The sequence below is a fragment of the Acanthaster planci genome, linkage group LG12 (assembly GCF_054643075.1).
Source record: "Acanthaster planci isolate LZ-2023a linkage group LG12, COTS_SCS, whole genome shotgun sequence".
Classification (NCBI taxonomy): Eukaryota; Metazoa; Echinodermata; class Asteroidea; order Valvatida; family Acanthasteridae; genus Acanthaster; species Acanthaster planci.
The window spans coordinates 15,322,071-15,349,633 of NC_141788.1; the positions used below are offsets into that span (position 1 = coordinate 15,322,071).

The 27,563-nt window shown below is 40.9% G+C and overlaps 2 protein-coding genes across 5 annotated transcripts; one reads left to right on the top strand and one right to left on the bottom strand.

Moving 5' to 3' along the window:
* Window positions 1–203: 203 nt before the first annotated feature.
* LOC110989682 (sorting nexin-7-like) lies at window positions 204–17,644 on the bottom strand. 3 transcript variants are annotated; one of them, XM_022254244.2, is made up of 11 exons: window positions 17,509–17,644; window positions 15,601–15,774; window positions 15,082–15,192; window positions 14,556–14,708; window positions 13,125–13,320; window positions 12,539–12,669; window positions 11,375–11,443; window positions 7,802–7,888; window positions 5,870–5,974; window positions 3,904–4,056; window positions 204–3,161 (listed from the first exon to the last, which is right to left on the bottom strand). In XM_022254244.2, exons 1-11 carry the CDS (start codon window positions 17,608–17,610, stop codon window positions 3,000–3,002), a joined length of 1,443 nt encoding a protein of 480 aa, XP_022109936.1. In that variant the 5' UTR covers window positions 17,611–17,644; the 3' UTR covers window positions 204–2,999. The 3 variants fall into 3 exon arrangements, with proteins under 3 accessions (XP_022109936.1, XP_022109935.1, XP_022109937.1); XM_022254243.2 differs by having other exon boundaries at window positions 14,550–14,708; XM_022254245.2 differs by lacking the exon at window positions 5,870–5,974 and having other exon boundaries at window positions 14,550–14,708.
* Window positions 17,645–17,789: 145 nt separating this feature from the next.
* Window positions 17,790–27,429, top strand: LOC110989680 (SOSS complex subunit C-like). Of its 2 annotated transcripts, XM_022254240.2 has the most exons (8): window positions 17,790–17,952; window positions 19,573–19,651; window positions 20,254–20,302; window positions 21,555–21,611; window positions 22,319–22,526; window positions 22,990–23,161; window positions 23,838–24,124; window positions 24,677–25,789. In XM_022254240.2, exons 1-8 carry the CDS (start codon window positions 17,922–17,924, stop codon window positions 24,796–24,798), a joined length of 1,005 nt encoding a protein of 334 aa, XP_022109932.2. In that variant the 5' UTR covers window positions 17,790–17,921; the 3' UTR covers window positions 24,799–25,789. The 2 variants fall into 2 exon arrangements, with proteins under 2 accessions (XP_022109932.2, XP_087000460.1); XM_087144334.1 differs by lacking the exons at window positions 22,319–22,526; window positions 22,990–23,161; window positions 23,838–24,124; window positions 24,677–25,789 and adding an exon at window positions 26,522–27,429 and having other exon boundaries at window positions 17,793–17,952.
* The last annotated feature ends 134 nt before the right edge of the window (window positions 27,430–27,563 follow it).

Below are 27,563 nucleotides of genomic sequence, written 5' to 3' on the forward strand. Positions count from 1 at the left end.
AATCACAAAGCTTAACTGTGACATTAGGCTTATTACTGAGGAGATTAACTTGGTCAATATTTTCAAAAAAGGGGAGAATGTAATAATGCAACATTAATTTTTTTAAAATTAAAATTGGGTCAAAAGAAATTTGCCAAATTACCACACCTACATATCTCAATATCACATTGATATTCACTATTAAAACCAGAGGACAATGGAAATTGTACAATCATATGTAATTTTTATTACAGATCTCAAAATGTTTGGTTATTCACAATGGAACAACTGGTTTCATAAACTAGCACAGTGTACAAATAGTGCATGGACGATCACATACAACAGTATTTTTAGGAATGTATTCATTTATACCAACCTGTTCAAATCCAACCTTTAAAAACCTGACTGCAGCTAAATTTCCACCTTGATTTTAATGATTTCAGAATGTGAACTTCTCAACAAAAAATCACCCCAAACGGAAGTTCTGACAGAGAACCAAACTTGATCCAGAATGTTCCAAATTTCAGCAAAAGGAATACTTGTGTCCCTGGGCTCCCTGTGATTCTTGTACTACTCTAGAGCAAAATCAGCCGACATGACTGTAAATTCCACTGTGTGACGGTGTCACACAGCAAAAGTGACCTGTCATAATGTGGGCATCATCTCCAATGTAAACTTCAACAGGATGTGAAAATAAATTGGCTGAAATCACACTGAGTGATCAACAATACTTTCGTGCACAAAAATCAACCATTTGGGGTTGAACAATTTTTGAAACACTTCAGCATTTTTCATGTTTGTGATATTCAAATCTATTTTTTTCTTTAATTAAAACAAGCAATTTGCTAGCGCGGCATTTTTATCAATGAGTTACACAATGGTGCTTATTTGTAAAGCAAATGACAACTATGAACATTAAAAAAAGAATATTAGTCGCAGGCAATAAATGCAATTTTAAGCATGACTACCAGCTACACGCATTGCAGTGGTTACCGGTACATAAAATAACTTTATATAAATATAAATATTCAATTTGGTGGTTGATCAATATATACTTTCTAGTGTTTTTTTTTTGTTTAATGTGGTCAGCACAAATCAAGATACAAACCCCTCTTCAAACACAGTTCCCTTTCTAAACGATTAGTGAGCACCACTTCACTGCAGAGATTTTTTTCTTCATAGTTGGCTAATGCATATGGTTATCTCCCGTTACGAAGAGCGCCACAACTTCAAGTTGATGCACAATCCTTCTGGCATTAAAAGATCAGAACCTTGAGTGTTAGAATACACACTTGATCTTCAAAAAACCCCATTTCCTCACATTTAAAAAAAAACACAAGAAAGAAGGGCAGCTCTTCCCACGGTGTTACCTTCCACATACCTTCTACAACCTTTTCTCTATGCGAGGCGTCATACATTTGTACACCGTACCTACGACTACAATAAATACAGTCATACAGCAAGGGATACCGGTAACTTGATAAATGTAACTTAGAAAAACCGGCTGAACGGGTAACTTCAACAATGTCTCCAAAGGCTTCAAGAGTTGTGTGTAAACAGCACGGGGTGTGCTTTGCACACGTCAATCTAAACAAAAATAGACTGTCCTGTGGTCCACTGATAAGCTGAGTGAACCTAAAAATGAAAAACTCCATAAATTTTTATACAAATCTTATAAGAGATGAGTCAGTAAGGATCTCTAAACTTTGGAGATTCCTATTTCATTTGCAAAAGGAACATGGTGGAGAATTCATGCTGCTTTGTTGAAGTTTTCAAAGTATACACCGACAGAGACTAGTGTTGAGACTTGACAGCGAGTTGCTTTAAGGGAGAGAACAGGAAACATGGAAAATGTGTGCACAGTTTGAACAAAAATGAAACAAAAAAGACACTAGGAAGCAGGAATACTGCAATCAAAATACAAAACAGGTCTACAAAGGAAAACTTATGAGGAATAAGACTTTTGAAACGGAACAAAAACAGGAAAAAACCAAAGAAGAATTTGGTTTTACTTGATATAAGTTTCTGTTGTATAAATAACAGTTTTCAATCACTGTTAGTCTCGAATTGATTTTGAACAATAAAAACGAGTGAAATGCTAATGAAAGATCTGTTTATCAGAAATAAACTATTTAGGACATTCTATATTTAACTATACAGTTACTGAATAGTACAACATTTAACATTAAAGTAACCAGAGGCTGTCTTTTTAGAGTGATAAGGCTCTCTTCATGTGCATGGTATTATTGCAATTACCTTGCTGAACAGAAAAGCCTGTCCTAGTAATTTCCTGTACATTAACATGACTTTTGGAAAATGTAACAAAAAATCTTGCATTGTAATTTTTCTGACAACTGTTCCCCGCTGTAGGTTTTTAACACGGACAGTCATCGCAAGGTCATCGCAACCCTCAAGTTTTTAATGAGCCCAGCCGAGTATGCCTGTCTGAAGAAATTCAAATCACTGCAGGTTTTTCAGTTACAAAAAATTACTCATAAAGGCAGTGGTAGCCTTGACTGCCTACTGGCAAGGGGTTCAACCCAGTCGGAGAAAAAAACACCACAATGGTTTGATGTAACAAATGGGCATGGTAGTAATGGTCAACTTTTACCTCTGAACTTTGCAATCACCCATAATGCACTGCATTATGAAAAACCACATCATTTCTCAAGGCATTTTCCATCTCCATCTTCGGCTCACAAATCATTTTAAAGCCTACAACGTGTCAAACAGAGTCCAAGTTTTATGGGATTTGATGTTCCTGTGAAAGGCACAAGTAATGAGCTGAAGCCCTCCCAATCACTGGCCTGTAAATCTAAAGCCTGAAACCAAAATCAGAGAAAAGCTGAGGTTTGGGAAAAAGCCCCTCATACTGTAGACAGACAGGCAGACGAAGCGGAAATCACAGAGTCTGATTGGGAACTACTTGTATATCATTTTAACAATATTTGGTATTCAATTCTTTTTACTCATACAAATATCCTACTTTCACAATATGAAGGCCTCGTCATTCACCGACTTCACTCCTTTACTTCCTCCTCCCTGCTATTCTGTTCCGAGTCTCCGTCCCCCACAGGGTGGATGGACGGCTCACTGGTCTGGAACAGTGAGTTGCCCACTTCATCTGAATACCTCTTCTCAGATTTCAAAACCCCAATGACCCTCTCCCAGGCGTCCAGACACTGTGGAGAAAAAGCAGACAGGTGAGGCAGAGTGAGTAGGTCTCACACAAGCATGTGGGCAAAGACAAAAACTCCTTGCAAACCCAGCTCTCCCAGGAACTCTGCCCATGAGGGAATGCATTCAATCTTGGCAAAGATTGAAGTCCAACAATCTACATCTTGCATTCACACCAAGCACAAACAACCCTGTACAAGTTTGCACAGTTTATTATGATTACAAAGACTGCTCTATTATCAATGATCAGAACATGTGAAAAACCTACTCTTTTTAGCACCAGCTGCACTTTTTCCAAAATTATGAACAACTCCTGACTTTAGCATTAGACATTTTCATCATTTTTCTTCTCAACACAAATTGACAAGAAAGGACACAAAAGTAGTCCGAGTACAATAAAGCTCTACAACTCTGTGAACGTGGCATACAGATGTAAAAATTAACCAATGACCACCGCTACGCCTGACTGCCAAGACTTTGAGCAAGTTGTGCTTTGTATGTTTTTTGCAACCTAGCAATGAAGTTCCACTGAACCAGGTCTGGGGCTAATTTTGCAAAACTGCTATGCTGGAAAAAAATGCTAAGCAAATTCACGTTCCAAGCAAAAATCAGCAAGGGTACTGGTCTGTTACAATAACAATATACATAACATGTTGGCCGCTAACCTGACTGTAGTTGGCAAAAAGTTCCTTAGTTGCCTAGCACAATTCCATGCTTGAGAGCTATTTGCCCGGTTCCCTTTTTTACCTGCTTGTAGCTCTCCATTTGTCCCTCTGCCAGCCCAACAAACATCGCTTTGATGTCTTTCCTCTTGTTACGATGCCATCGCTCCATGTCTGCCTTCATGTCGGCATTGGCCACCTCGGTCCTATCGCTAAGGAAGTCCACCTGCTTCTGCAGCTGTAAAGGGATTTTTCAAAAATGCCACGGCAGAGAGAATAGACTGCATTCTTGTCATAGGTTAAAAGAAATATTAATGTCAGACTTGGTTAACTGACCTTTATACTGAAAAAATCCCAATTTTTGTGACAATTTTTGTCTCAGCACTGTGCTACATTGTAAACAGTAAATGTTGAAAATTAATGCATGTTTAAGAGAATATCAAAATATTGCATTTGGCTTTTTGAGTATGCTATACCCATAACAAAGGCACAAAATTCTAACAATTTGATAACAAATATGGTGGGATTTCAATCTAAACACTAACCCCAAACACTTGTGCCTTCGTTTCAATTATCAGCTTTATCTGATTAATTAAATTCAATCAAGATACACTGCAACAGCTGCTCTGAAAGTTGACATTTTGTTAATTAAAGCTGTCAGTTCGGTTTGAGGATAGAACAGACTTTGACCAAATGTTACAGTTGTTGAACTGTTTATAATGACACACAGGGATCATCTGCAAAAACTTCTGCTTCTTGTTGGAAAGCAAACAACATCGGTTTGGCTTCTGAGGTCCACTACATCGCTACATCAAACTGCATTAGGTATGGTTTCGTGCAATCTACAAATGTGAGTACTGCATGCAGGGGTGATAGCCAGCACTATGGTTGGGGGAGGGGGGAAGGGATTTAAGGTGGGAGGGCCAAAAACACAACAAAGCTTTGATAGGCACTTCAAAAAGCAGGATTTTAAACCTAGAGCCAAAAACAATTACAGCCACAAAAATGCTTAAAAGGAATAACAACCACTCCACAACAGCCAAAAATTCTATTGAATCTACGGTATTATTTGTGAGTTTATTTCAATGAACAGCTTTGATGAATTACAGTGCAATACTGAGTACTAGTTTAGAAACAACCTGTCTGATCACACAAAGGGGAATTTCAGAAACTACAACAGACTTTGGAATTACACATGGGATTTTAACACTGGGATAGTTGGCCAATTTCCACTAGCTCTTCTGTGAAAAAAATCCCACAGTTTTGGAGACAAACTAAACCAAACCCTCCTGGATCAGGTATCAGGGATACAGTAACAATTAGCAACTCTGCCTCGGCTATCAATTTAAAAAAAGCACTATAAATTATGGGCTGAACAGAAAATTTTCCAAACTAACAAAATACACACGGTCATGCCAAGTTCAAGACAAATGCCACAGCATTCCAAGCACCGAGCGGTTTTTCAAGGGACCCGAGGTGTAAGGCCCAGGATTAGTACCAGTACTTTTTTTGGAATTTGCCAGCTGCTCAAAACAGCAAAATAATTCAGCACATTGTTTTCAACACCTTCAAGACCGGGGCACAGTCTAACCTTTGACCCCATGGACCTTTGACTTTGTGACTAATTGGACATTCCATGAGAACTAAAGTAGGTTCTTTTTTGGTTTATGTACAGCCAAGGGGACGTGCGGTAAGCAAATCAAGCAAGTGCTTGTTATAAACATTTAAAAAATGGAAAAAAAGACCACATGCCCTCTTTTCATGTCTAAGAATGTAGGCAACAGCATATTTCCCATTTAGTATCCATTCTTTATTCCCAAAAGTGAAGGGATGTCAACAGACTGTTTCTTACACATTTGCACACGTTAACGTGCTCTCACCAGAAAGCTGTGTATTTAAGAATCTCAGAAATGAAAACTATAGCCCATGCAAAATACATGGGTTACAAATAGTCTCTTAATGATTTGCAATCTACCAATCCTGGACCCCGGTCACGCTAACAAAATTAAATTAAAAAAAAGATTGGCCAAAAAAAAAAAAAAGGTGGGTACCTTGTCAATTTGGCTTTCTAGCTTGGTACTCTTGGCGTCTTTCACATCTTTGGGGTCTTTGCCCATTATAGCCCCCAGGGAGTAGTTCTGGTCCGAAATTTTCACCTAGGCAGAGAACAACGCCAGGTGGAGCACTATTACAACCACGACAGCGGGAGGAGGGGGTGAGGTGAGAGTGAGATGGGGGTGCGTGTACGTAAGCTTTGACTAGTCCTCTGTGCGTGTTTGCAAAGGGTGCTGTAGACCTTGATTTGTGCTTGCCAAAGTTGTACCTCGTCAGCCAACAGCTCGCGATGTGCCTGACTGATTCCCAACTAGATATGCATGTCATGCATAAATGTAATGGACAGCTAAAATAAAGCACACTACAAAACACCTGCTCGTTTGGAAAAAAAAATTCTCGGTGCGAGATCACGTTTGACAATTCATTTACATGAACGGGACAGGACTGAGGCCTCACTGGTAGGGAAATGAGAGATGAGCAACTCTACATGCGAGAGGCACATGTATGCAACAGTACATGCATGGCACACAAAGAAGTGGGCTTATATTTCACAGCAATCTTGTCAATGTCAGTACTGAGGTCTGATTGTTCTGGTGACTTTTAATAACCAAAGACTACTGCACTAAACAGTGTCTTGTTCAAACTCTCTGTTTCCGTGTACTGTACATGTAACTTGACAGCAATCATCAAATCCCATATACCGTACTTTACCTCTACACCAAACTCGATATAATGGTGTTGGATCTAAAGGTATGTACTAAACCCAGGGATAGAACTCACACAAGGCTGTAGAGGTTGGTCAAGACAGGGAGACTTTCTACCAAGCAGTATACATGTACATGTAGGTGAATACTTGTTTACGTAAGTCTAGCACAAAGTATACACAGACAATCGAGCATATCTGAAGCGGCACCTACGGGATCTGATTATTGTATGTTCTCAATACTTGAGTATGGAGCATACAGCAGTGTTCCCATTGAAGTGCAAGTAACTCATCAGCAACCCAGGTAAATTTAGGTCAACTTTGACATTTAAACTACATGTAGGTGCTACCATGTGACAAGTGTGGTGAGCCCATTGGCTGTGATTGCCATCTGAACTGACTTCAAACTGAGGAAAGGGAAAACACGTAGCAAACGCAAACACAGGTGGCAAGCCAACAGGAATTTGTTGAGCAACCGCAGAGAGCAGAGAGAGGTTTGGTGCAAAAAAAAAGGCAAAAAAAAAAACCTGGTAGCCAGCCAAAATGTCATAGGGTGTACAATGCCTGAGATTAGTTTGCACCCGAGTTTGGCTTGGCTCACATTTTGGCTAAGCAATTTTGATCTGCAGCCAATTTTAAGCCACAGAATTAGCACTCCCCCAGGGACAACCTGAAATATTCACACTTGTCAAAACACTTCAAAATAACATCCGCATGAAGGACTGTCCAAACACAAGCAAACTTTTGAAAATCCATGTGGACAAAACTTAAGAAAAAACAGGATTAATAAAAACCGACTCCCTGACAGAAACTATGGCACGTTACATGTAGCTTACTGCTCACTGCATATTCAGCTCAAGAGAGTCAAAGCAGAATCACGGCTGTTACTAAACATTTTTGCTGGCCAAGCGATAGACAAAATTGACGTGGTAAGCAGACAAAAACAGTGCAAAGCAGACAGGTGACAAAAATAATGACAGAGGTAACGCTATAGACACAATGAAAAAACGTTATAGCTCTCCTAGCATAAAACCCACTAGCCCAAAGTAATCTAGTGATAGCAGCAGTTAACTAATCTTTCCTATGTTTTTGGAAATTGCAAATGGTACTTAGAGCTTTACAGCGTCAAGTCAATTAACAAGGTCTGACCCAAGAAGTTAGTTTTTTGTTTTCATTTAAATTTTTATACAGGTTTTGGGGTAAACTCAGGGGTGTGGATACATACCTGTTCCCTCTCGTTCTTTCTACGTGTGAGTTCCTCGCACGCCAATTCATACTCCATCTGAATAAAGTCTCGTTTTCTGAGCGTGCCCTAAAGACCAGAGTAACAACAGTGGAAATGGTGGCAGAGTAATTCATATCTAGACTGTGATGCTCTTGAAAAACATGCAACTGACACTTAACATGATTCTTTTGAGGCAAAGTTGGCTGTTCGAGTTCACTTTACGAGTGGAAAGGGCATACCAGGAGGTTGAAATCCAAGCTGCATATTCACTTACACTGGCGAGCGAAAGTTTGCCCGCACCCATAAAAAACGTTATGTGCTGTCAGTTTTCAAATAAAACATACTGATTAAATCAAGCAAACAACTCCAGTGTTTACAATAATATGTATTACTTTATATAAATTCACTTACGCTAGAAAAATTAGGTGTTTGGGGTCCCCTGGGTAATTAAAATGACGTTTAATCTTCTGTAACTACACAAAGTAAATGTAAAAATCCAATATGGCGGCGCCCATGCAACGGAAAAGACACGATGAGTGAATCAATGACTCAGTATCGCGTATAAGCCCCACCAGCATCAATGACCACTTGGCATCGTCGGCCCATGGAACCCAATAAATTTGCCAGGATCTGAGGATCCAAGCCGTTCCAAATCCGCTGGAGAATTTCGAAGAGCTGGTCTTGATTTCGAGGGCGAACTTCACGATGGAGTTGCCGCTCGAGCTCGTTCCACAAATTCTCTAGCGGATTCAGATCTGGGCTCTGGGCCGGCCATTCCATCAACTGGAAGTCCCAACTACCCCCCATCTCTCGGACGAAATCTGGGGTTTGATTGGCAAGATATTCCCGTGTAATTCTAGCGGTGTGCGGTGGGGCATTATCCTGCTGAAACAGGAATTCCGTGCCAATCAAACGGTGGGCAGAAGGGAGCAGATGGTTGTCGAGCACGTTGATGTAGCCCGCCGCGTCCATGTTCCCGACGACCCGCACCAGGTCACCGACACCGGCAGAGCTCATGCAACCCCAAACCATGATTCCCGTGCCTCCGTGTTTAACCGATGGGACAACGCAGTTCTCTGCGAATTCTTCATTCGTGCAGCGTCGAACATAGACACGCCCATCAGACTGGAAGAGCTGGAATCGGCTTTCATCAGACCAGAGAACCTTCGACCAGTCGTCAGGGCTCCAGGCGAGGTGCTCACATGCCCAGCGCAGCCTTCGGGCCTTGTGGTCTGCAGTGAGGCGTGGCTTATGCCTTGCAACTCGCCCGTGAAACCCGGCTGCTGCTAGGTGACGAGAAACAGTTGTCCGATGAACTGTAACTCCTGTGGCATTGGCCACTTCCACCGCGAGCTCGGGGGCCGTCATAAATCTGTTTTGGCGGCATGTCCTGATGAGATGCCGTTCAGCCCGTTCACTCAGAGCCTTTGGCCGGCCAGAACGTGGAAGAGTATCCATTGAATTATTCTCTTCCAACTTACGAAGATTATACCTCACCGTCTTTTCATTGATCTCCAACCTTCGGGCAATTTCTCGATTAGAAATTCCTTCCCCATGGAGGGCTTCGATCATCCCTTTTTGGACGTCTGTGAGATGTGATTTTCGTGGCATTGTTGATCGTTAGATTGACAGCAATAGAGTGATTCACATGCAGATATTTTAGCTGAGTAAGCGTATTTACCATATTTATGAATGACGGTGCCATACGATCTGATAAATATTCATTTAGGGCACTGAAAAACTTGTTTGCCACAGCGCGCTGTGAATTTAAATACCCAGATAATGTATTCATGAGCTCATTAATATATTATGACGTCATCCAAAATGGCGTTTCAATACAGCGTTCGGGCTGTTCGTGGATTCTGCGTGTTCTCTGTTAGAATTTGTTCCCATAGACAAGCAAAAATATGGCTAAAACTGAATAAAACAACCATGAAGGACACAGGGAGGGAAAAAAGTTATGTTGGAGGAATTTTTATTAAAAAATGAACTCGAGAAAATTTTCACGGAGGGTGCGGGCAAACTTTCGCTCGCCAGTGTATATTAACTACAAAAAAGAATTGACTTTTCCTTTTTTCAAATGTCATAAGTTTCATGCTTTCAAATTTTAGGAAGTCTTTCCTCAGTTTCCTTTTTCCATATATGCATGATTCTTCATCTTCAGATGCTGAGTACATGTGTGAGTACCATCGGGACAATAAGAGCAAGGATGGCTAAGGCTATGAGCACTGTTAGGACAATAAGAGCAAGGATGGCTAAGATTCTGAGTATCATTAGGACAATAAGAGCAAGGATGGCTAAGATTATGAGTACCATTAGGACAATAAGAGCAAGGATGGCTAAGATTATGAGCACCGTTGAGACAATAAGAGCAAGAATGGCTAAGATTATGAGTACCGTTAGGACAATAAGAGCAAGGATGGCTAAGATTATGAGTACCATTAGGACAATAAGAGCAAGGATGGCTAAGGTTATGAGCACCGTTAGGACAATAAGAGCAAGGATGGCTAAGATTATGAGTACTGTAAGGACAATAAGAGCAAGGATGGCTAAGATTATGAGTACTGTTAGGACAATAAGAGCAAGGATGGCTAAGATTATGAGTACCGTTAGGACAATAAGAGCAAGGATGGCAAGATTATGAGTACCATTAGGACAATAAGAGCAAGGATGGCTAAGATTATGAGTACCGTTAGGACAATAAGAGCAAGGATGGCTAAGATTATGAGTACCGTTAGGACAATAAGAGCAAGGATGGCTAAGATTATGAGTACCGTTAGAACAATAAGAGCAAGGACGGCTAAGATTATGAATACCATTCGGACAATAAGAGCAAGGACAGCTAAGATTATGAGCACCGTTAGGACAATAAGAGCAAGGATGGCTAAGATTATGAGCACCGTTAGGACAATAAGAGCAAGGATGGCTAAGATTATGAGCACCGTTAGGACAATAAGAGCAAGGATGGCTAAGATTATGAGTACCATTAGGACAATAAGAGCAAGGATGGCTAAGATTATGAGCACCGTTAGGACAAAAAGAGCAAGGATGGCTAAGATTCTGAGTACCATTAGAACAATAAGAGCAAGGATGGCTAAGATTATGAGTACCATTAGGACAATAAGAGCAAGGATGGCTAAGATTATGAGCACCGTTAGGACAAAAAGAGCAAGGATGGCTAAGATTATGAGTACCATTAGAACAATAAGAGCAAGGATGGCTAAGATTATGAGTACCATTAGAACAATATTAGCAAGGATGGCTAAGATCATGAGTACCGTTCGGGCAATAAGAGCAAGGATGGCTAAGATTATGAATACCGTTAGGACAATAAGAGCAAGGATAGCTAAGATTATGAGTACCGTTAGTACAATAAGAGCAAGGATGGCTAAGATTATGAGTACTGTTAGAACAATAAGATCAGTAGGCCTATTTGCTTGTCTGTCAGTCTGTCCGTTTTCAGCCTGCCTGCCTGTCAACTTCTGCAATTTCAAGAGAACAAACTGGCTATGTCACTGGCATTACGACCCACAAAATTCAAATAACCAGAGTGCTTTCTTCAAGGTTACCTACCTTGACCGCATCTGCATACAGCATGTACTCTTTGATAGCTGGGAGGAAATTTGTCTCTGTGGATACCGTCTAAAAAACCAAACAATAAATGTCATAAGATTCTAGGTTCGACATGCTCCTCTAGTCATAACAATTGAAGTAAAAGTTCCATTCACTTTCCACCGCTACACTTTATTCACGGGCTAGTCACAGCGGTCAGATCATAATTCTGACTGATCCTGTGATCAGTCAAATTTCATCAAAAGACAAAGCAGGCAACTGCTTGCTTATTGATCATCGAAAGTCGTAGCACAAATACATCACGTTATATTAACAGTCATAGTCAGGCAATTCTCAATGTGTGGAAAGGAGAATCTAAGCTCTACCCAACATTGTACTGACTCCGAGTGGGAAACTTTGTACAGAATGGATGCTTGCATAGGAGGGTTATATCTGCAAATGCAGGATTAAGGATCAGAAAGTGGGCTATGGAAACATCATATTTTATTTTCAATACAAAAATAAGAGAACTAAACCCTACACACGCCCCAGATCCAACAGGGTTTCAATGTGATTTACACTGAACCTTGAGGGTTAGGGCTACTAGTGGCTGAACCCATTGCAGAATTTCTGGTAAGTGGTTTGACCACTTTGAGGATTCCAGTGTAGGGAGCACACCACATACGGGCACCATCACTGCACATGCGTGATCAATTTTCATCTGAATGTGTACAAATGTAGCTTGCTTTACTCTTGTAAAAGAGAAACAGAAGTCATTGCGGCCACAAAAAGTGTGAACGATGCAAATCAGTATGAACCCTTAACCTTATTTGCCCACAAAATGTCCATATTCAGTAGGATCTCAAACTGAATGATAGATTAGAACTAACAACCAAGTTTGTTCTTTCCCGTGCAACCTTAGACCTCAAAAGTGGCTCTGGCACATTCTGACTCATTTTCAAAGAGAGGGTCACAAATTGGCAACAACAGGGTGGCAGTGCATTCACCCATCTGCCTTTATCTTACACTGTCGCAACAAGGGGCTCAACAATCAAAAATACTTGGTCATGCATGGTGTAGAAAGTCTCCCAATTTTCAGTCCAGGCTAAGAAGTCGGTGCACCTTTTGTCCCCGGTCTATTTCCAAACGCACAGCATATGAACCTTTCTACAGTTAGTCACTCACCATGTCTTTGACGGCTTTGGCACACTTGTCTAGACAGTCGCTGAGGCTGCCGAGCGTGTCATCCAGCTCAGCCTCTGAGTTGGCCCATAGTCTGTAGGTCGGCCCATAGGATTCATACTCAGTCCCCAGATCTGAAGATATTATGAGCGTAACAATTGGCAGGTGGTTGATAAAAATATGCACGATGACATAATGTTCCCCATCTGAAAACTGGCTGTCAACTTTTAAACTTTTTCCCAGTAACCTAGCACTGTTTAGCATCATCATCAGTCAATTGATACTGTTGTAAATTCTTGCTCAAAACTTCAAAACAGTTCATTATAAACAGACTCTTCAAAGCTCATACTTGGTCAAACTGTGTTACCCTTTGTCAATCTATACCACCCTCGTACCTGTATTTTAAGTAACTTCCTAGCTAACGCTCCACACTGTTTCGCGAGTCTTATACTTTTTCCCTCTTACTGACATGATTTTCATGAAACAGTTACCAGGATCCCTTTTTTATGGACTATAACGGCATGTAGGGGTAGCTGTGGGATTGCATGGAGATGCCAAAAGATAGAATGCTCAAAGCAATGGCTCTCACCCATCTGCTCCTTGAGAATCCGCTGGGAGATCCTGTCAACCGACGACATCTTATCACCGAAGGTGTTGATGTACTCACTCATGATGGTGAACTCGGGGCTCCTATTCTTCAGCATCAGTGCCGAGGTGGTGGTCTTGATGCTGGAGCCAATGCGACTGACAATGCCTGCGCTGGCCTTACGGTGAGATGTCAGCTCCTGGAGGTGAAAAACAGGTTGAAAAAAAAAAAATTCACATAGTAAGTCGGAAAACTATCCCAGACTCTACAACACCTGTGCAACTTTTGGGGTGAAAAGTGACTTTTGTACGAATGGCTTTGAAAGCTTTTCTGTGCAAAATAATCTGTTTTGGTGCTACTTTCCTACTTGAAAACACAAATTGTCAACCACAAGAAAAAATGAATCTCTGATAATAAGAAGTCAACTTGGCGCTAAAAATATGACATGTGCAGAACTAAAGGCAACTTTCCATGTGTACGTCAACACTTGCGCCAAGCACTACGTATCCGTTAAAACTGCTCTGGGAGTGATTTTTACAGCCAAACACAATGCACATGTATGTTATGTTAATGAAGTCGATTTTTGTGTCCATGAAAGTGAAACGCATGAACGCATCGTATACGCAGCGCACACAAAAAATTTACACATGGAAAGGCGCCTTAATACTGCACTTACCATTTCAAGCTAAAATTGAAGAAACTATGAGAGTAAGATGGGAAAAGAAGTAAAATAGACGAGGGTATGACAATGAAAGAAGCATGTTGGTAAATGATAAAACAAGAAGTACATATATACACTCAAGGCAATAGATTCTGACACAGTGACTCTCACTGTGAGAGTAACTGTGTCAGATGTAATGTGGATCTCTCAAAAGATCCACATAACGGTTATGGAGGTGCACGAAAGACATATATAAACTCATTTAGTGTTTCTGTATGCCATAATAACAGCAAAATTGCAGTACTTGTGTGGAGACACAGACTTTTCAATGAGCTATTGTGAGCAATCACATGACATGACCAGATGACAGATCAGCCACTAGGAATGCAGGGTTAGATATTTTAAATTAAAGAAAGGACAAGAAGAAGATCAAGCTTCATCTCTCGGTTATTGACCAATCAAATATCATAATGATTGCACCAAATGCTTGGGCAATCGTAATACCAGATAGGATAGGACTATGACAACCACTTGTGAAAAAGCGGAACATTAGAGTGACATGTTGAACAAAGGCATGGCATGGTGGTATCTAACAATGACAGCAATAAATGGCATTTGTTTTGCAGGGCAAGTACAGACAAAGAAGTGACAAATTTCCAAAACGTGCCAAATGAGGGGTTACCTTTCCCTAACCGTGACATATGAGAGCACGACAATGGTTAGCAGCACTGCACATCCCACATGATTTAAGAAACACCGAGTTTTACCCATGCCTTGGCTGTTAGGAAGACCTTGAGGTACTCGTTGAAGGAGATGACCGGGTGTTCGGAGATCCGCTGCATGAACTTGTGCAGGGCAGCCTGCCGCGTGATGGCGAACTCTTTGCTCAGCCTGTCCAGCCTCATGCTGTGCTTCTCTGGCAAAGGCTGAAAACAAAAGCAAAACAGGACCTCTCCATGTGAACTGTTACCATAATGTTGGTTCTGCTTGCATGGAACCTTCCTGAATGCTCTAAAATCCATTCCACTGTTCACTGAACCATTGGTAAACTCTTTTTACTTCCGTGAAATCAAGCCCTGTGTAAAGTTATATTGGAAGGGCTATACATCTGTTAGTCCTTCAAATTCTGAGGTTGAGGTTTAAACTTGAAACCCTGCAAGATCTTCAGATCAACAAAATCCAACAGACAGTGCCCACTGAGCACCGAGTTTGGGCTCAAGGTTTCAAAAGTGATTTTAAAAAAGGAAAAAAATCTTTTAAGGGCAGGTTACTTGACAGATGAAGTCACTCTTTTCTTACTGGTATTATGTGCGTTTCTTCTGTTTCTACAAGTTTCTGTCTTAACCAGAGGAAATCTTGGTAACGTCGTCTTACGCTGTACTCAGGCTCATCAAATGCACTTCTTGTGGTCTATAAGATTTTTTAAAAAGAAGGAAAAGAAGGCCAAAATTAAGAAGAACACATCACAAATCTACCTTTACACTATCTATGCACTAAGTATAAAGTTCACTCTTTGAAACATGTAAATACACAATGTATTCAGCCAGACAGCTGAATACATTCTTTTCATATCATGGCTAATTCTACAGGTTGTTGCTTTTCAGGCCATTTGTACAGAAATTTTGTTTTAGTTTGCATAAGACAGAGTAACATGAGCTCTCCATTTTATGTATTACCAAGTTTGGCATCCTGATGTAAAATGGGCATTGTGTTCTTGAGAAATTAGGAGATTTCCTGCGGATCTACTGCCCAAGGTTCTTCCAGACTTTATTAACTAAAAAGTAAGATCTAGTCATACTTTTAGCTTTTATTTCTTACCCTAGTGAATACTCTATAAGTGATGTACGTATCTATTGTAAAGACATGCTTTTGGAAATCATCTACTGTGATGAAGAGGTCTTTGATGTCTGGCTCTTCCTCCAGCTTCATGGATCCTGCGTTGGCAGTGGGCGGGGCTTCAGGACTGGCACCTGGAGCTGGTGCACGGATAACCTATTGAACATGTACACATGTAGGCACACACAAAAAAGGTCAAATTGAAGAATACAATTTTTAAAAAATCAAGTGAACCATAACTGACTCCTAGTCTTTACTGGTAGCTAACCCCTAGGATAGAATAACCTCTGCAAGTTCGTTCCAACCAATTTTAAACTTCTCACAAGGTGTGCATGCCATCAGCCCTTTGCAGTCTTGGAAGTCTTCCTTCTCCACAACTGAAGGATTGAGGAGTTAATATACCGTTAGGGAGACTGTTGCTAGTATAATGAAATCCTTACTAACTTTGCCAAATAAAAACACACACATGTTGTATAGTACCGGGCAGGGTGCTAAACTACATGTAAATGGGCCTAACGTTAGGACTGAGGATTGCTTTAGGATGTGTTTTTAAAAAATGCAGTGGCTATTGTAACGTGAGTTTAGACAGGGTTTTTATCTACTTTCTTGCACCAGACAGGTGCATTGGAAACAGGAACCAGACCAGCTTAAATTAAATGGATCTCAGATTTTGTTTTCCCTTTAAATAAAATCCTGCAGGAGTATGAAGCTTCCAAATGGGAAGAGAAAACTTTCATAAAAAGTAAACATGAAATCTGAGAAAATGAAGAAATAATGAGGGAAATAAAAAGGGAAAAAATTTTGTTGGGAGTGGAGATCAAACCCAGTACATGTGCACCACACAGTGACCTGCGTACTGATCATGCTACTGCAGCCATCTTTAAAGTAAGATCGTTGAACATTACGTCACTTGACCCTTCATCGTCTCAGCGGCTGTTCCATGTCAAGACATATGTAATAAACCGACTGAGCGATAAAATACTACATGTACCAATGGGCTCTTCCAAAACTTTGGCAGCAGTTTAGATGTCTTGACATGGAACAGCCGTCGAGACGATGAAGGGTCAAGTGACGTAATATTCAACGATCTTACTTTAAAGATGGCGACTGAGAGAGCGAGCCCATTAGATTGAATGGATAAAGGCAAAAAGACTGGAAAATACCTGAATAATGTGAGTGAAATCATTCAATAAATGGTTTTTAGAAAGCGGAAAGGTCAAGAATCATGTTCGTGTGCAAAAGAAATTGCGCCCACGATGATAAGTGGGTGCGCCAAAATGTTCAATATGCCGACACAAAATTGCACATACGGATGTGTGGCTAAGGATGGATCGGGAGTGAGAGTCCGTGCCACACTAGTGGGGCTAAGCATGACCACCATGTGACAAGAGCTATGAACAAAATATAGATTAAAACGTTCATATGGATATTTGGCAAGGTATGGGACAGGTGGGCACTGTCCCTAGCCGGCACCGTGCCCGCCATCATGATCTTGACCACATCCCTAGCTACACCTTCAACCTTGTACATATGTACTTTGTTGGTAGGCCAAGGTTCATTTTTAAGTAACTTAAGGAAAACAAAATGGTTCTCTTCAACACATCTGAAATATCAAAATAATTTCAGTAACAGTCGCAAGATACTGCATGTCCGAATTCCTCCCCGGCCTGTTAGTGTTACAACCAGACAACAGATGTCGGAAATACGCCTCTCAAGCCATTCACGTCAGACTGACACAACCGATGGTCCCCTTGTTTTGCTCATTGCCAGTGGCAGGGCACGCATGTGTAGGCTAACTCCCCCAGCATTAAAAACACTTCATTTTAAACCCACCAAATCAGTTTTCCCCAAAATGAAAACATCTACAAAATACAAACAGTCATTCCTCACAGCAATAATGTCTTCTTCATCGTCTGTTCCAGACGAAAGGGGGTTTTGTAATGGATCTTTCTCAGTTCCTCGTAAGTCCGATTTATCAGTTTCGTCCGCCATGTTTGCTGACAAATAGAGAAACTTTAGCCTCTAACAGAAGAATTAATTTTTCGATTTGATTTGATTTGCTTTTAAATGCTATTTCATTAAATACTTTGTTGTACGTAAAAATTCTTCAGATGTTTTAAAGAAACCTTTTTAGCTCCGTTTGTATTTAAATATAATAATAACTCTTCTTGACAATTTGATATTGATTGATAGAGGACAGTTTAGTTTCAGCAAATATGGAGCTGGAAAGTTCTGTATTTCACATTTTTGACTTGGTGGTTTGAACATTTCATTAAAATTGACCTTATCATCAAAGAATTGATATGTCTGGCCCAGGTCCAAGTAGCGGTCAAGGTAAATATGTGATTGTTTGACACATTTTTTTTTTTGCAGCAACTGCCCACTACAATCAGGTGACATTTAAGTTTCCCTGTACTGTAGTGTCAAAAACATCATTGAATGGGAGAAATGGAAAGATTCTATATACGGATGCCGCTTGACACCCTGTGCACAAACCTAGTAAGAGACTGGAACTGGTCTGAAAAATACTTTGTGTATTCTAACAATCTAAGAAAACGACTTGGTTTTCCCTCCTAAATTAAACTTTCTGGACATGTTTTTGTTTTCTGACAGCTAATACATGTAGGTCACTGTATGGAATAATTTCTGGTGCCTGTTAACTCTTCCCGCAGAAATATTGAAAAGCTACATAGGCCCCTATAAAACATAAATAAGCCAGTTCGATGTTTCGGGCGCACAAGGAATTCTGGGATTGAATTTGGATAAACAAAACCCACATGGCATAGGCAGCTGGCGTTTTGAGCATGGGGAGTTGTGCAGAAGCCTGCGCCGAGATCCGTCGATCAGCTGTGCAAAGTAGTTGAACTAGTACCTAATTAAACCAAATTTTCAACTTTTTGAGCTGATCTTTGTCTTACCTTTGATAAAATTTTTTAACAACCCACAAAGTCAGTTTTGCTTGGATCATGGCTTGGACAAAAATACTTTTGTGAGATATTTACAAATGGATCGGCGTGCGTGTTCTGGTCCACGATGTACATGTATGTTACTAGACTGCTGTTGAAATTTTCTCGCGCGTATTTTGTTACGCATTTTACCCGTAAACAGGGCCCAAAGAATACTCTTTATGGGACGAAGGATCTTAATTATGCGCCAATGTACATAGGCCTACAGTGCAGTGTTACGGTATGACATGGGTGTAGGCCTACGAGTACTACGAACGATGTACGAGTTTTAAATTGAGTTATTTTGAACTTTCTGCAGTGATATGAATTTACAAAAAAAATGAGGAGATTATGAGGTCGCTTGTTGTATATATTCAAGGCACACAGTAGCGCGTCCTTTTTCTTTCGCAATTCGATGTGAATGGGAACGGGAATCCGAAAAACTTACTTACTACCCACTGCAGAACGTGCGTTGCTATGGAAGGGTGCGGTTTATTTATCCAAAAAAAGGGTTGTCAAGGCCGGTTGGCACGTGTGCGATCGAAACTTCGAAATGGCTTATATGATGTTTTGATACTATACTGTTTGTTTGTTGTTTCTTCTCATGCACAGGTGGGTGTAGCCTGTTTGTTAGGTTTGCTGTATTATGCTAAACGAAATTATGAAAGTACAAGTACATGTAACTTAATTTGACCTCAGGATCGTATGATGATTTGCTGATCATGGCATGTGGATCTTGATGAATCAAAACATCATGACTTTACTGTGTACCAAGCATGGCACGTGTGCGTGTAGATGTAATCATGTACTGTACATGTACGTGAGCGCATGCAAAGCAGACACAGTGACCATGTTTGACCTGAGTAGCCTCATCATACAGAGAAATAAGTTACTTTACACAAAACTCTTTGCATGCATGTAGTGTATGTTTGTATAGTTGGCCTTATTTTTAAAGGCTTGTGCATGTTATATTCACCACTTTTTAAAAATATGTTTTTAAATTGTTCAGAGCAACAAAATCGTCTAAAAATCCTGGAGGATTTGCAACAGCAGAAGAAGAGACTGCAGATGCAGACAGGTGCACCAGGGTGAGTCACACGAAATCCCCCCTACCAAAGAGTCCAAAATCCATATCAGCCTGCGTCATCTTCGACTGCCCAAATTGGCAAGAATGTCACATTTTCAAGCAACGTCTTCCCCAAAACACTCCCTAATCTTTAAGACTTCTGGAAGCTGCAAAAGTAATTTGGAGCTGATGCATACCTTGTAAGAAGTTAGAAAAGGAAGTGAAAGAGAGATGTGGAGATGTCCTTAAAAGTAAGATTGCAGAAGTTGAGCCTGTGGCAAAGGTAGAAGAAGGCAAAAAAATCACCCATCTGCATTTCTTTGAACTGTGGATGACTTTTTCTTTGTAGGGGGGTGGGGAAACGCACAATTCAAATTTACATGTAAAAAGGGCATTATAAGTTCCCTCTTTCTTCACTTCTGTGTCCATAACATGGCACAATTTTGCAAGGTTTGGCTTCATTAATGGTTGAAGTCCCCAATTTTGCAAATTGTGCTCAGTGTCGGCGGAAGTTTTTTAAGTTTTGTTGAAAGCCTCAAAAACAGAACCAAGGTGTTGGAAATTTATTTGTCATGATGAGAAGTCCTCTGTTTTATATTACTTACATTTACTCATTTGTTACAGAGCACCTTTGCCAACGCAAGCAAGGCCTAAGGAAATGCCTGGTGCACCAGTGAGTATATGCCAGCTACATGTCGCATTTGTGAAATGTTTAAATCTTCATAGCTGTCTGACACAAAGCACATTTCCTTTAAAATATTAAGTAATACCTTTTTTTTGCATCACAGTGTCTTGTCCTGTTCTTACAAAGCATGTATTCTCTTTGCAGTTTCCCAAAATGGTTCATTATGTTATGCCATGCATTTTCTCTGTTATTTCACTTTTTTACTGAAGAATTTTGATGCCTTAACCATTTCCTGCCTGGGACACCAGATCGGGACACGTATGCTTTATATGCGTGGCCGGGGTCTCCGAACTCGGACAAAGGAAACAGGGCCTTGTAACAAAAGACCGTATTCCGAACAAAAGACCAAGCTGCTGGGTATTACCGACATTTTTTCACTCTCAAAATGCGAGATAATCCTGCCGTGTTTTGAAACAGTATACCATGGTTTGGGGCATTTAGAGCGAGCGGATTACCAGTGGGGACTAAAGCGATCCACCACCGCAGCGATGATCTACACAGCACCGCTGCCTGCTAATCTGGCCCCTATTGAAAAGAGGTCAGCAGTGCACTGAGCCAGGTTCGTGAACAAAAGAATATTACGTAACACCACAAAATCTGGGCTCTTTTTACAAGGTTGCAGGCCTGGCTGAAATACTCAGGCGTCTATAGAGTTTATCTGTCTGGCTAGAGTGGACACCAGACATGCCTTCACGTGTTTGTAAGTGTCCAGTAAATGAAGATAGGAATTTTTAAAGAATTTTAAAAACAGAAAAAAAATGATAAATATCCCGCCCTAGCATCATCGACATTGATAAATGCCCCGGTAGGAAGTGGTTAACCCTAACCCCCCAAGTGTTGCTGGCCCTAACCTTCCCCATTCACACAAAGTTAAACAACCATACGGGACTTTGTGCACAGATGCTGTTGGACTTTGTTTTTCTGAGGTATGCCAAACCCAATGTAAAAGCCAGCTGTTATGGGCCTACCAGACCTATCCCCACAGAATTAAACACTTTACTACTGTTTAATTCTGTGTGGTTTGGGAAGGTTAGGGTTAAAAGAAGTTTATGGTCTTACAAAAAAAAGCTGCAATACCATTGCATGGAGAAATGACATCATAGAAGAAAGTCACACAAAATTCACAATCAGAGTAAATTTGCTTTTAAGTTGACTTGATACTGAGGCTAAGAATACTTTGTGTGCGGAAATTGTATCGGTTCTCATTACATTCTGTTGCATATGTTCACTTTAATTTCAGAACAGGGGACCAACAGAGGCAAGAAATTTGGATCAGCGACAAAGACAAGCATTACAGGCAAGCAGAGACTGAACTGGGAACAGTTCTGTATAAAATTTGTTGTACATGTATGTCTGTAACAGAAATAACAGATTGTAACTCACTACAGCACAATGAGGAATGTTCCACAAATTGCATGACTTGTGGGTTTGAATTAAAGATCACATAAAGATGGGTATATTGTTACTGCTGACATAAGTGGTTTGATTTTTCAAAGAAAAGAGAAATAAATTTTACAATAAAACATTCTTATGTCTGCGGGGTCTGGTTTTAATTGTCCTTGACTGATCCATTTGGCCAGGTGTTTTCACTTCTTATGTATTCATACTTACTTGCATGTTCTTATGCTGCAGTTACTTATCAAAATTAGTGTGTGGTATCCGCACTTATCCCCAGTTGTGCGTTCACTTTGAGATAAGCTACTCGCGCAAAAACTCAACTGAAATACACAGAGCTTGCACATATTATTAAAATGGGGCCTTTTGATTGGACAGCGGTGTTGTCAATTGTCAGACAATTGTTTGTCACAAATGCTGGTGTTAAAGAACAGCGTATTTTGTCGGTTGATGCTTGACACGCGTGTACATTCGGATAAGCAGCATTGTGACATGAGATGGAAGCGTTATCACTACTTGCAGAGCTGCTCTGCAAATAGTGTGTGTGGCAGTCGCGGACTTCCTTGAGACATGAAGGAAAGAGGAAGAAGACAAGCTTTTTCCTTGCAGATGGCAAGAACGACAGCAGAGCCAGCACCAGGCGACGGCGGTGAGGAATCGGAAGGCGGAGCTGTGACCGATGACCCCGACCTCGAGCTGCAGAAAGCGCGTAATTTTGACTGCGGCTGCCAGTCCGTCAACAAAGTGGCTTGCATTCGTCAGTTTGCCCCTGAGGAGATTGTCCGCATCAGGTTAGACTTGCGGGAACTGACATCAGGTAACATCAAAAATGTAGTCAGCAAGTATAACTGTGTATTTGTGAAGCTACCTTAAATCGACTTTTTTTACAAAATGTTCTCTGAAATGTTCATTTTTTTCTAGTAATCCTTCCTCAGACCGCTTTCATTAGTATTTAATAACATATATTGTCTGTCAAAATGCTCATCATTTGAAGTGCCTTTCTTAGGTCTTACATCTCCAGTGTCTTACCCTCAGCTAAGAAGAAAATAACTCTTGAAACAGATACAGCATTGCAAAATGAAGCTTTTGTCCCAGACTTACCAATTTTATGAATTTTCACTCAGGCCTATTTATTGTGAGCAAAGTTGAATGAAATCTGTCTCAATGACTGTCTGACATTGACTTAATGTCAACTTCAAGTTCTCAGTTGTAGTGCATATGGATGAGCTCAAAAGGTCACATATAAGTGGTCACGGAAATGAACATTTCCTTCTGCACAGGGGAGAAAGACCTGATCCTTCTAGGAATACTTCACACGTCGATGAACACCAGTAAGACCATCCAGCCCAAAGGCCCCAAAAGGAAGGAGTTGAAAGAGCGCACTCGCGCAAGAAGTACTTACAGCATCCACTCCAAGCGAGTGTGCACCGCCGCCTTTAGATATATCCATGCGTGAGTGCCTGTTGGCAGACTTTTCAAAAATTGTAGGCGAGGGGCTGGGGATACAGTTTGTTTCAGTTTAATGGTAGACACTATGGGGAAGACTGAAGAACATTTAAGTCTCTCACAAACCCGTAGGTGTGCAGCATACCCATGTGTAGATCTGGTAAAGTAGTTCTTTCATGGAGTCCATACCACGTCTGAGTAATTTCCAAAATGTAGAAGCTTCGTGTGTGGAGTGACTAGAATCTGTAAAGAAAAAAATTAGTCAGCGTCAGTTATATTGGGATAAATGGTTTAGTCCTGCCTGTCTGATTTTTTGTTCCACCTTGCATTTTTCACCTTATACTGTATCCATTAGCTTTTAAAACAGTGCACAAATGCACAGGTGGTGTATTTGAGGATAGTGAAATACTTGTTTGGCTCTAAATATTATAAAAGAGCGGCTGTTGTAAAAGTTGTGATCATCTTCATCCAAGATGTGTATTAGAATTTAGATGCTGTGCAGCCAAGCAACCGTAAAAGAAATTAGGCAGTTACACTACATATTATTGGTTTTAGGCTTAAGCATGGTGTAGAGTTATACCAAGTTTCGTGAAATTGGCTGCTGCAGTTCTAAAGACAATGTTGAAACTGCTATTTGTCTTGATGCTCAATTGCTTATCTGTTGATTTTTCTGTTTCCACAGAGTCAGCAGGAACAAACTGAGTGCCGTGCAACAGTGGTACAGGGAGCAGGGTCTGACGCCACGTCGGAAAAAATCCGGCGGCCGGGTGGAGAGTAAACGCACCCTCAAGTTTGAGGACACCAGCCGGACGGTTCATTTCATCCGCAACTTTGCAGAGGAGCACGCACTGGCCTTCCCGGGGCGGGTCCAGGGTGCCAAGAAGGCCGCTGACCGTCGCGTGTTGCCCCCGACGTTCACCAAGTCGGGCATCTGGCGGAACTACTACAAACCGAGTATGAGTGCCCAAGGTGCGATTCACGAGTAAAGCTGTGGAGTTGTCAAGTCTCTGCATCTTGTAAAACAAAAGCACAATCATAAATACTTCTGTTATTAATATGGAAGTATTGATCAAAAGGGCAAGTGTATAATGGGAGAGTTTTCACCATATGAAAAGAGTGAAATATGTTTAACACAAAAAAATTGCCAAGGGAAATGGGTTACCCGGTAAAAAATCATGCAGTGCCTTGTTCTCAGGTACTTTTGTTTAGCACTTTATTTTACCTGAAAGAACAAACACAAGAATTTAGTTGAAATGACTGTGAAGAGATGAGATATGGCAAAAACACAGGGTTCAGTTTTTGAAGTGGTAAGAAAATCCATTGCAATCACATCTGTGCTGTTCGGACTGACACCCCAATCGATATGAGCGACCTGGGTGGGATTCGAACCCAGAGTCACAGAGGTGGAAGGCGAGGAGAGCATCATTTCATCAGTCTGGCTGGATTGTCATTGTCTGATTTATTCCACCTTCGGAGCTCAGTCAAACTTGCGGATATATCGCCTGTTTTTGTGTGTTGCAGGCTACAGGGTGGCCCAGCTCAGCACCTTCAGGAAGCTGTGGCAACAGCTCTGTCCCAACATCGTCTTCAAGAAGGCAGCCAAGAAAGAGAAGCCTGTCCTCCTAACCACTTCGCAAAACTGACGTGTCATACGAGCCAGCAGGGTGCAATGTCTAACTTGGTTGCGACCTCGGACTTCATCAGTTGCTGAAAAAAAGGAGACCCCGAGTTGCTTTTTTTTGTAACAATTGACTGTTGGTTGTGGTTACAAAGTAAAGCTGATGTCTTGCTGTTAGCCCAGTGGGAGATGTTCTTGGATTGTTACCATTCTGCGATGAAATTGGCTCTCAGGCTGTGTCAGAATTACTCGGCTGCAGCTTAATACTACACAACTTTATGGGAAGTGGCTCTCAGCCACAACCATACACTCATGCATAATTTCAACCAAGTAGTTCAGACATGGCCTGGCATTTGCAGTCGGTTGTCTCCTGGTCAACATTTAACATGTACAGGGTGGAGTGTAAATAATTGGAGTTGAGTTCGATAAGGTCCAATCAGTAGGCATTGATTTAGCTCATGACCAGACGAAGTGAAAGTAGGCAAGTGTTTGGTTACCAATCATATGCCTGACATTGTAAACTAGACAGTCGAGGCTTATTTTCACGCAAGGTAATCATGAATTTTTTGTCTGAGGTATGATGCTAATGACCTATGTCATTTATGGTTTTTATTGTACGATGTGTTTCCCCATGTTTTTCTCAGACTTGTTGCCCTTTATCAAAAAGTTTGCCAATGGTGGACGTACGTCAGGTCACATGGGGCAGTGAGAACGCCTTGTCTGCGAGATAGCAGACACTGCCAATAGCTCAACTCTCAAAAGTGCTTTTAGTTGTCAGTCATCTACTTTATTGCTTAAAGCTACCACTTTCTTTGGTGATTCACACAGAAATATGGTAGCCATAAGCAATTTGAAAATGTTTAAAAATCTAAACAGGAAAGGAAGTATTATTTAATCCATTTGAGGTCTGTACATGTATATGCATTTCCTTTGTGTTTGTCAATGTTGCCATTTGCCCTTTTTCTCATCAAGAGTTGCCAAAATTAAATCAGTGTTGGATTTCGTTTACAAGAAAATTGTGCGGTGTCCTTGTAAGTTTCTTGATAAGCTCTTTCCTGCGGAGTTGTTCTGCAGTTGTCATAGGAAAGGGACTGTGAATGAGGTGCCATGTGATGCATCGGCATGTGTTGATTCTTTCCCAGAAGCAGCTCAGAAATACTTCTCTGTGGTCTGTTTCCCCTACTGTGACATTTAACAGGAACAGATGCCCCACAAATGTGGCGGTAGTGTGAATAAATACATCCGTATTTATGAGCTGTGTGGTTGGTTTATCCATCATGGGAAGGCTTGTGGTTGTGTAATTACTGTGTAGAACTCTTCAGCAGAACAAGGGTTTGGACCCTGTCTGGGTGTCAGAGTGCTGGTGTCCCTGAGCAAGGTACTTGACCACAACTATTTTGCTCAATCTAGGGATGTAGATGTGGAACATTTCAGATAATAGGCACTGTGTTGCACTCTAAATATAAAGTGGAGGCCCTTATTAAAACTTTTTCCTCATTGTGCTGTTGTGAGTCACAATTCTGCTTGTATTCTTTTTGAAATTGCATGGTTGTACTCAATGACTCACCAACTTGACTAAATACTAACCTGTTTCTGTGTGTTCTTAACCCAACAATCACAAGAACTCTGACGGTGGAAAGGTTCTTTCCTCATAGTGAATTCAGAGCTTACCACTGTGAACACATTGATTCTGAAATGATCAATGATATTCTAGCGCTTAAATTAATTAGTTTGTTTTTATCTTTCAGCATGCACACTCCACGTCCTCTGCCTACTTCATCACTCAGGATTCCTCCTTTGGAAATCTCATTCTGCCGGTGTTTCCCAGGGTTCCTGCAGACTGAGAGAGACTGACACTTAGCAACTCAGATCAGACAAGAACCTATTACGTGAAAAGTCACTAGCATTCATTGAAATGAATATGGGACGGTTTGAGCCGGTCAGGTAGAACTTTGGAAGTGTGCGAAAGTGCAAAGCAGGAGGTTCAAACTTGCCTGAGAAAAGACTTAACAGTTTGTTTTCAAAACCTGCAATACCAGGATTTAGAACGGCTTGCTGAAATTCAGTTTTGTAAGGTTGACAAGTGGTTTTCCAACAGTGAACTGGAAACATTCTTTTGTAACACGTTACGCCTCACTGTGGAGGATATTCAGCTGTCATTTCCATCGCAAATGTTTATATATTTTTCAACTTCAGTGCTGCTTATCTCAGAACTTGATTTCCAGAATTTACTTGAACCAGTATGCTTTTGCATGAGCACGTAGGGTGCTGTTAACCCTGTAGAGACTACTGAATCAAATGTGTACTGACCCTCTTTTAAACTGGAAGATTTCTAACTGAATTCTGGGTCATTCAAGGCTCCCCCCAACACACGTGTAAGTGGTACTGGTGAAGCACTGGGCAGTTTTGCAGCTATTGCATAGACAAAAATCAGATTTTGAATTTGTGGAGTACCAAAGCTGGTGGAATGCTTGCACTATTGCTGTGGATCTTTTCAGAATGATTACTTGCCAAGATTTGTTTCTGTATGAAGTTGCTTTAGGACACCATTGCCTGCTGGTTTATTTTTAGGGGATTGGGTGGCGAGTGAAAGATTAGTGAGGGATTTGGAAAGGCATGGTACACAAGCGGCAATAAAGATAGAGTGGCTCCATCATTGTTTTGTGGTTGCTGTTTAGTACAGTCTGTCATCTTGTACATTTCGCTCTTTTGAAGCAACGAACACGCTCCAAATTTAAAGAAAGGTGCTTTACAATAACCTTGTGATGTCAGAGGTCAGAGAATGCTCTG

Bases quoted from the DNA above. Each gene is read 5' to 3' on its own strand.
- LOC110989682 (XM_022254243.2), bottom strand. From the start codon at position 17,610: ATGGCGGACGAAACTGATAAATCGGACTTACGAGGAACTGAGAAAGAT. The intron at 13,321-14,549 runs GTAAAACTCGGT...TTTCACCTCCAG, and splicing joins TCCTAACAGCCAAGGCATGG to GAGCTGACATCTCACCGTAA. The intron at 7,889-11,374 runs GTAGGTAACCTT...TCTGGTCTTTAG, and splicing joins TGTATGCAGATGCGGTCAAG to GGCACGCTCAGAAAACGAGA.
- LOC110989680 (XM_022254240.2), top strand. From the start codon at position 17,922: ATGTCTGGCCCAGGTCCAAGTAGCGGTCAAG. The intron at 22,527-22,989 runs GTAACATCAAAA...CCTTCTGCACAG, and splicing joins CTTGCGGGAACTGACATCAG to GGGAGAAAGACCTGATCCTT. The intron at 23,162-23,837 runs GTGAGTGCCTGT...CTGTTTCCACAG, and splicing joins GCCTTTAGATATATCCATGC to AGTCAGCAGGAACAAACTGA.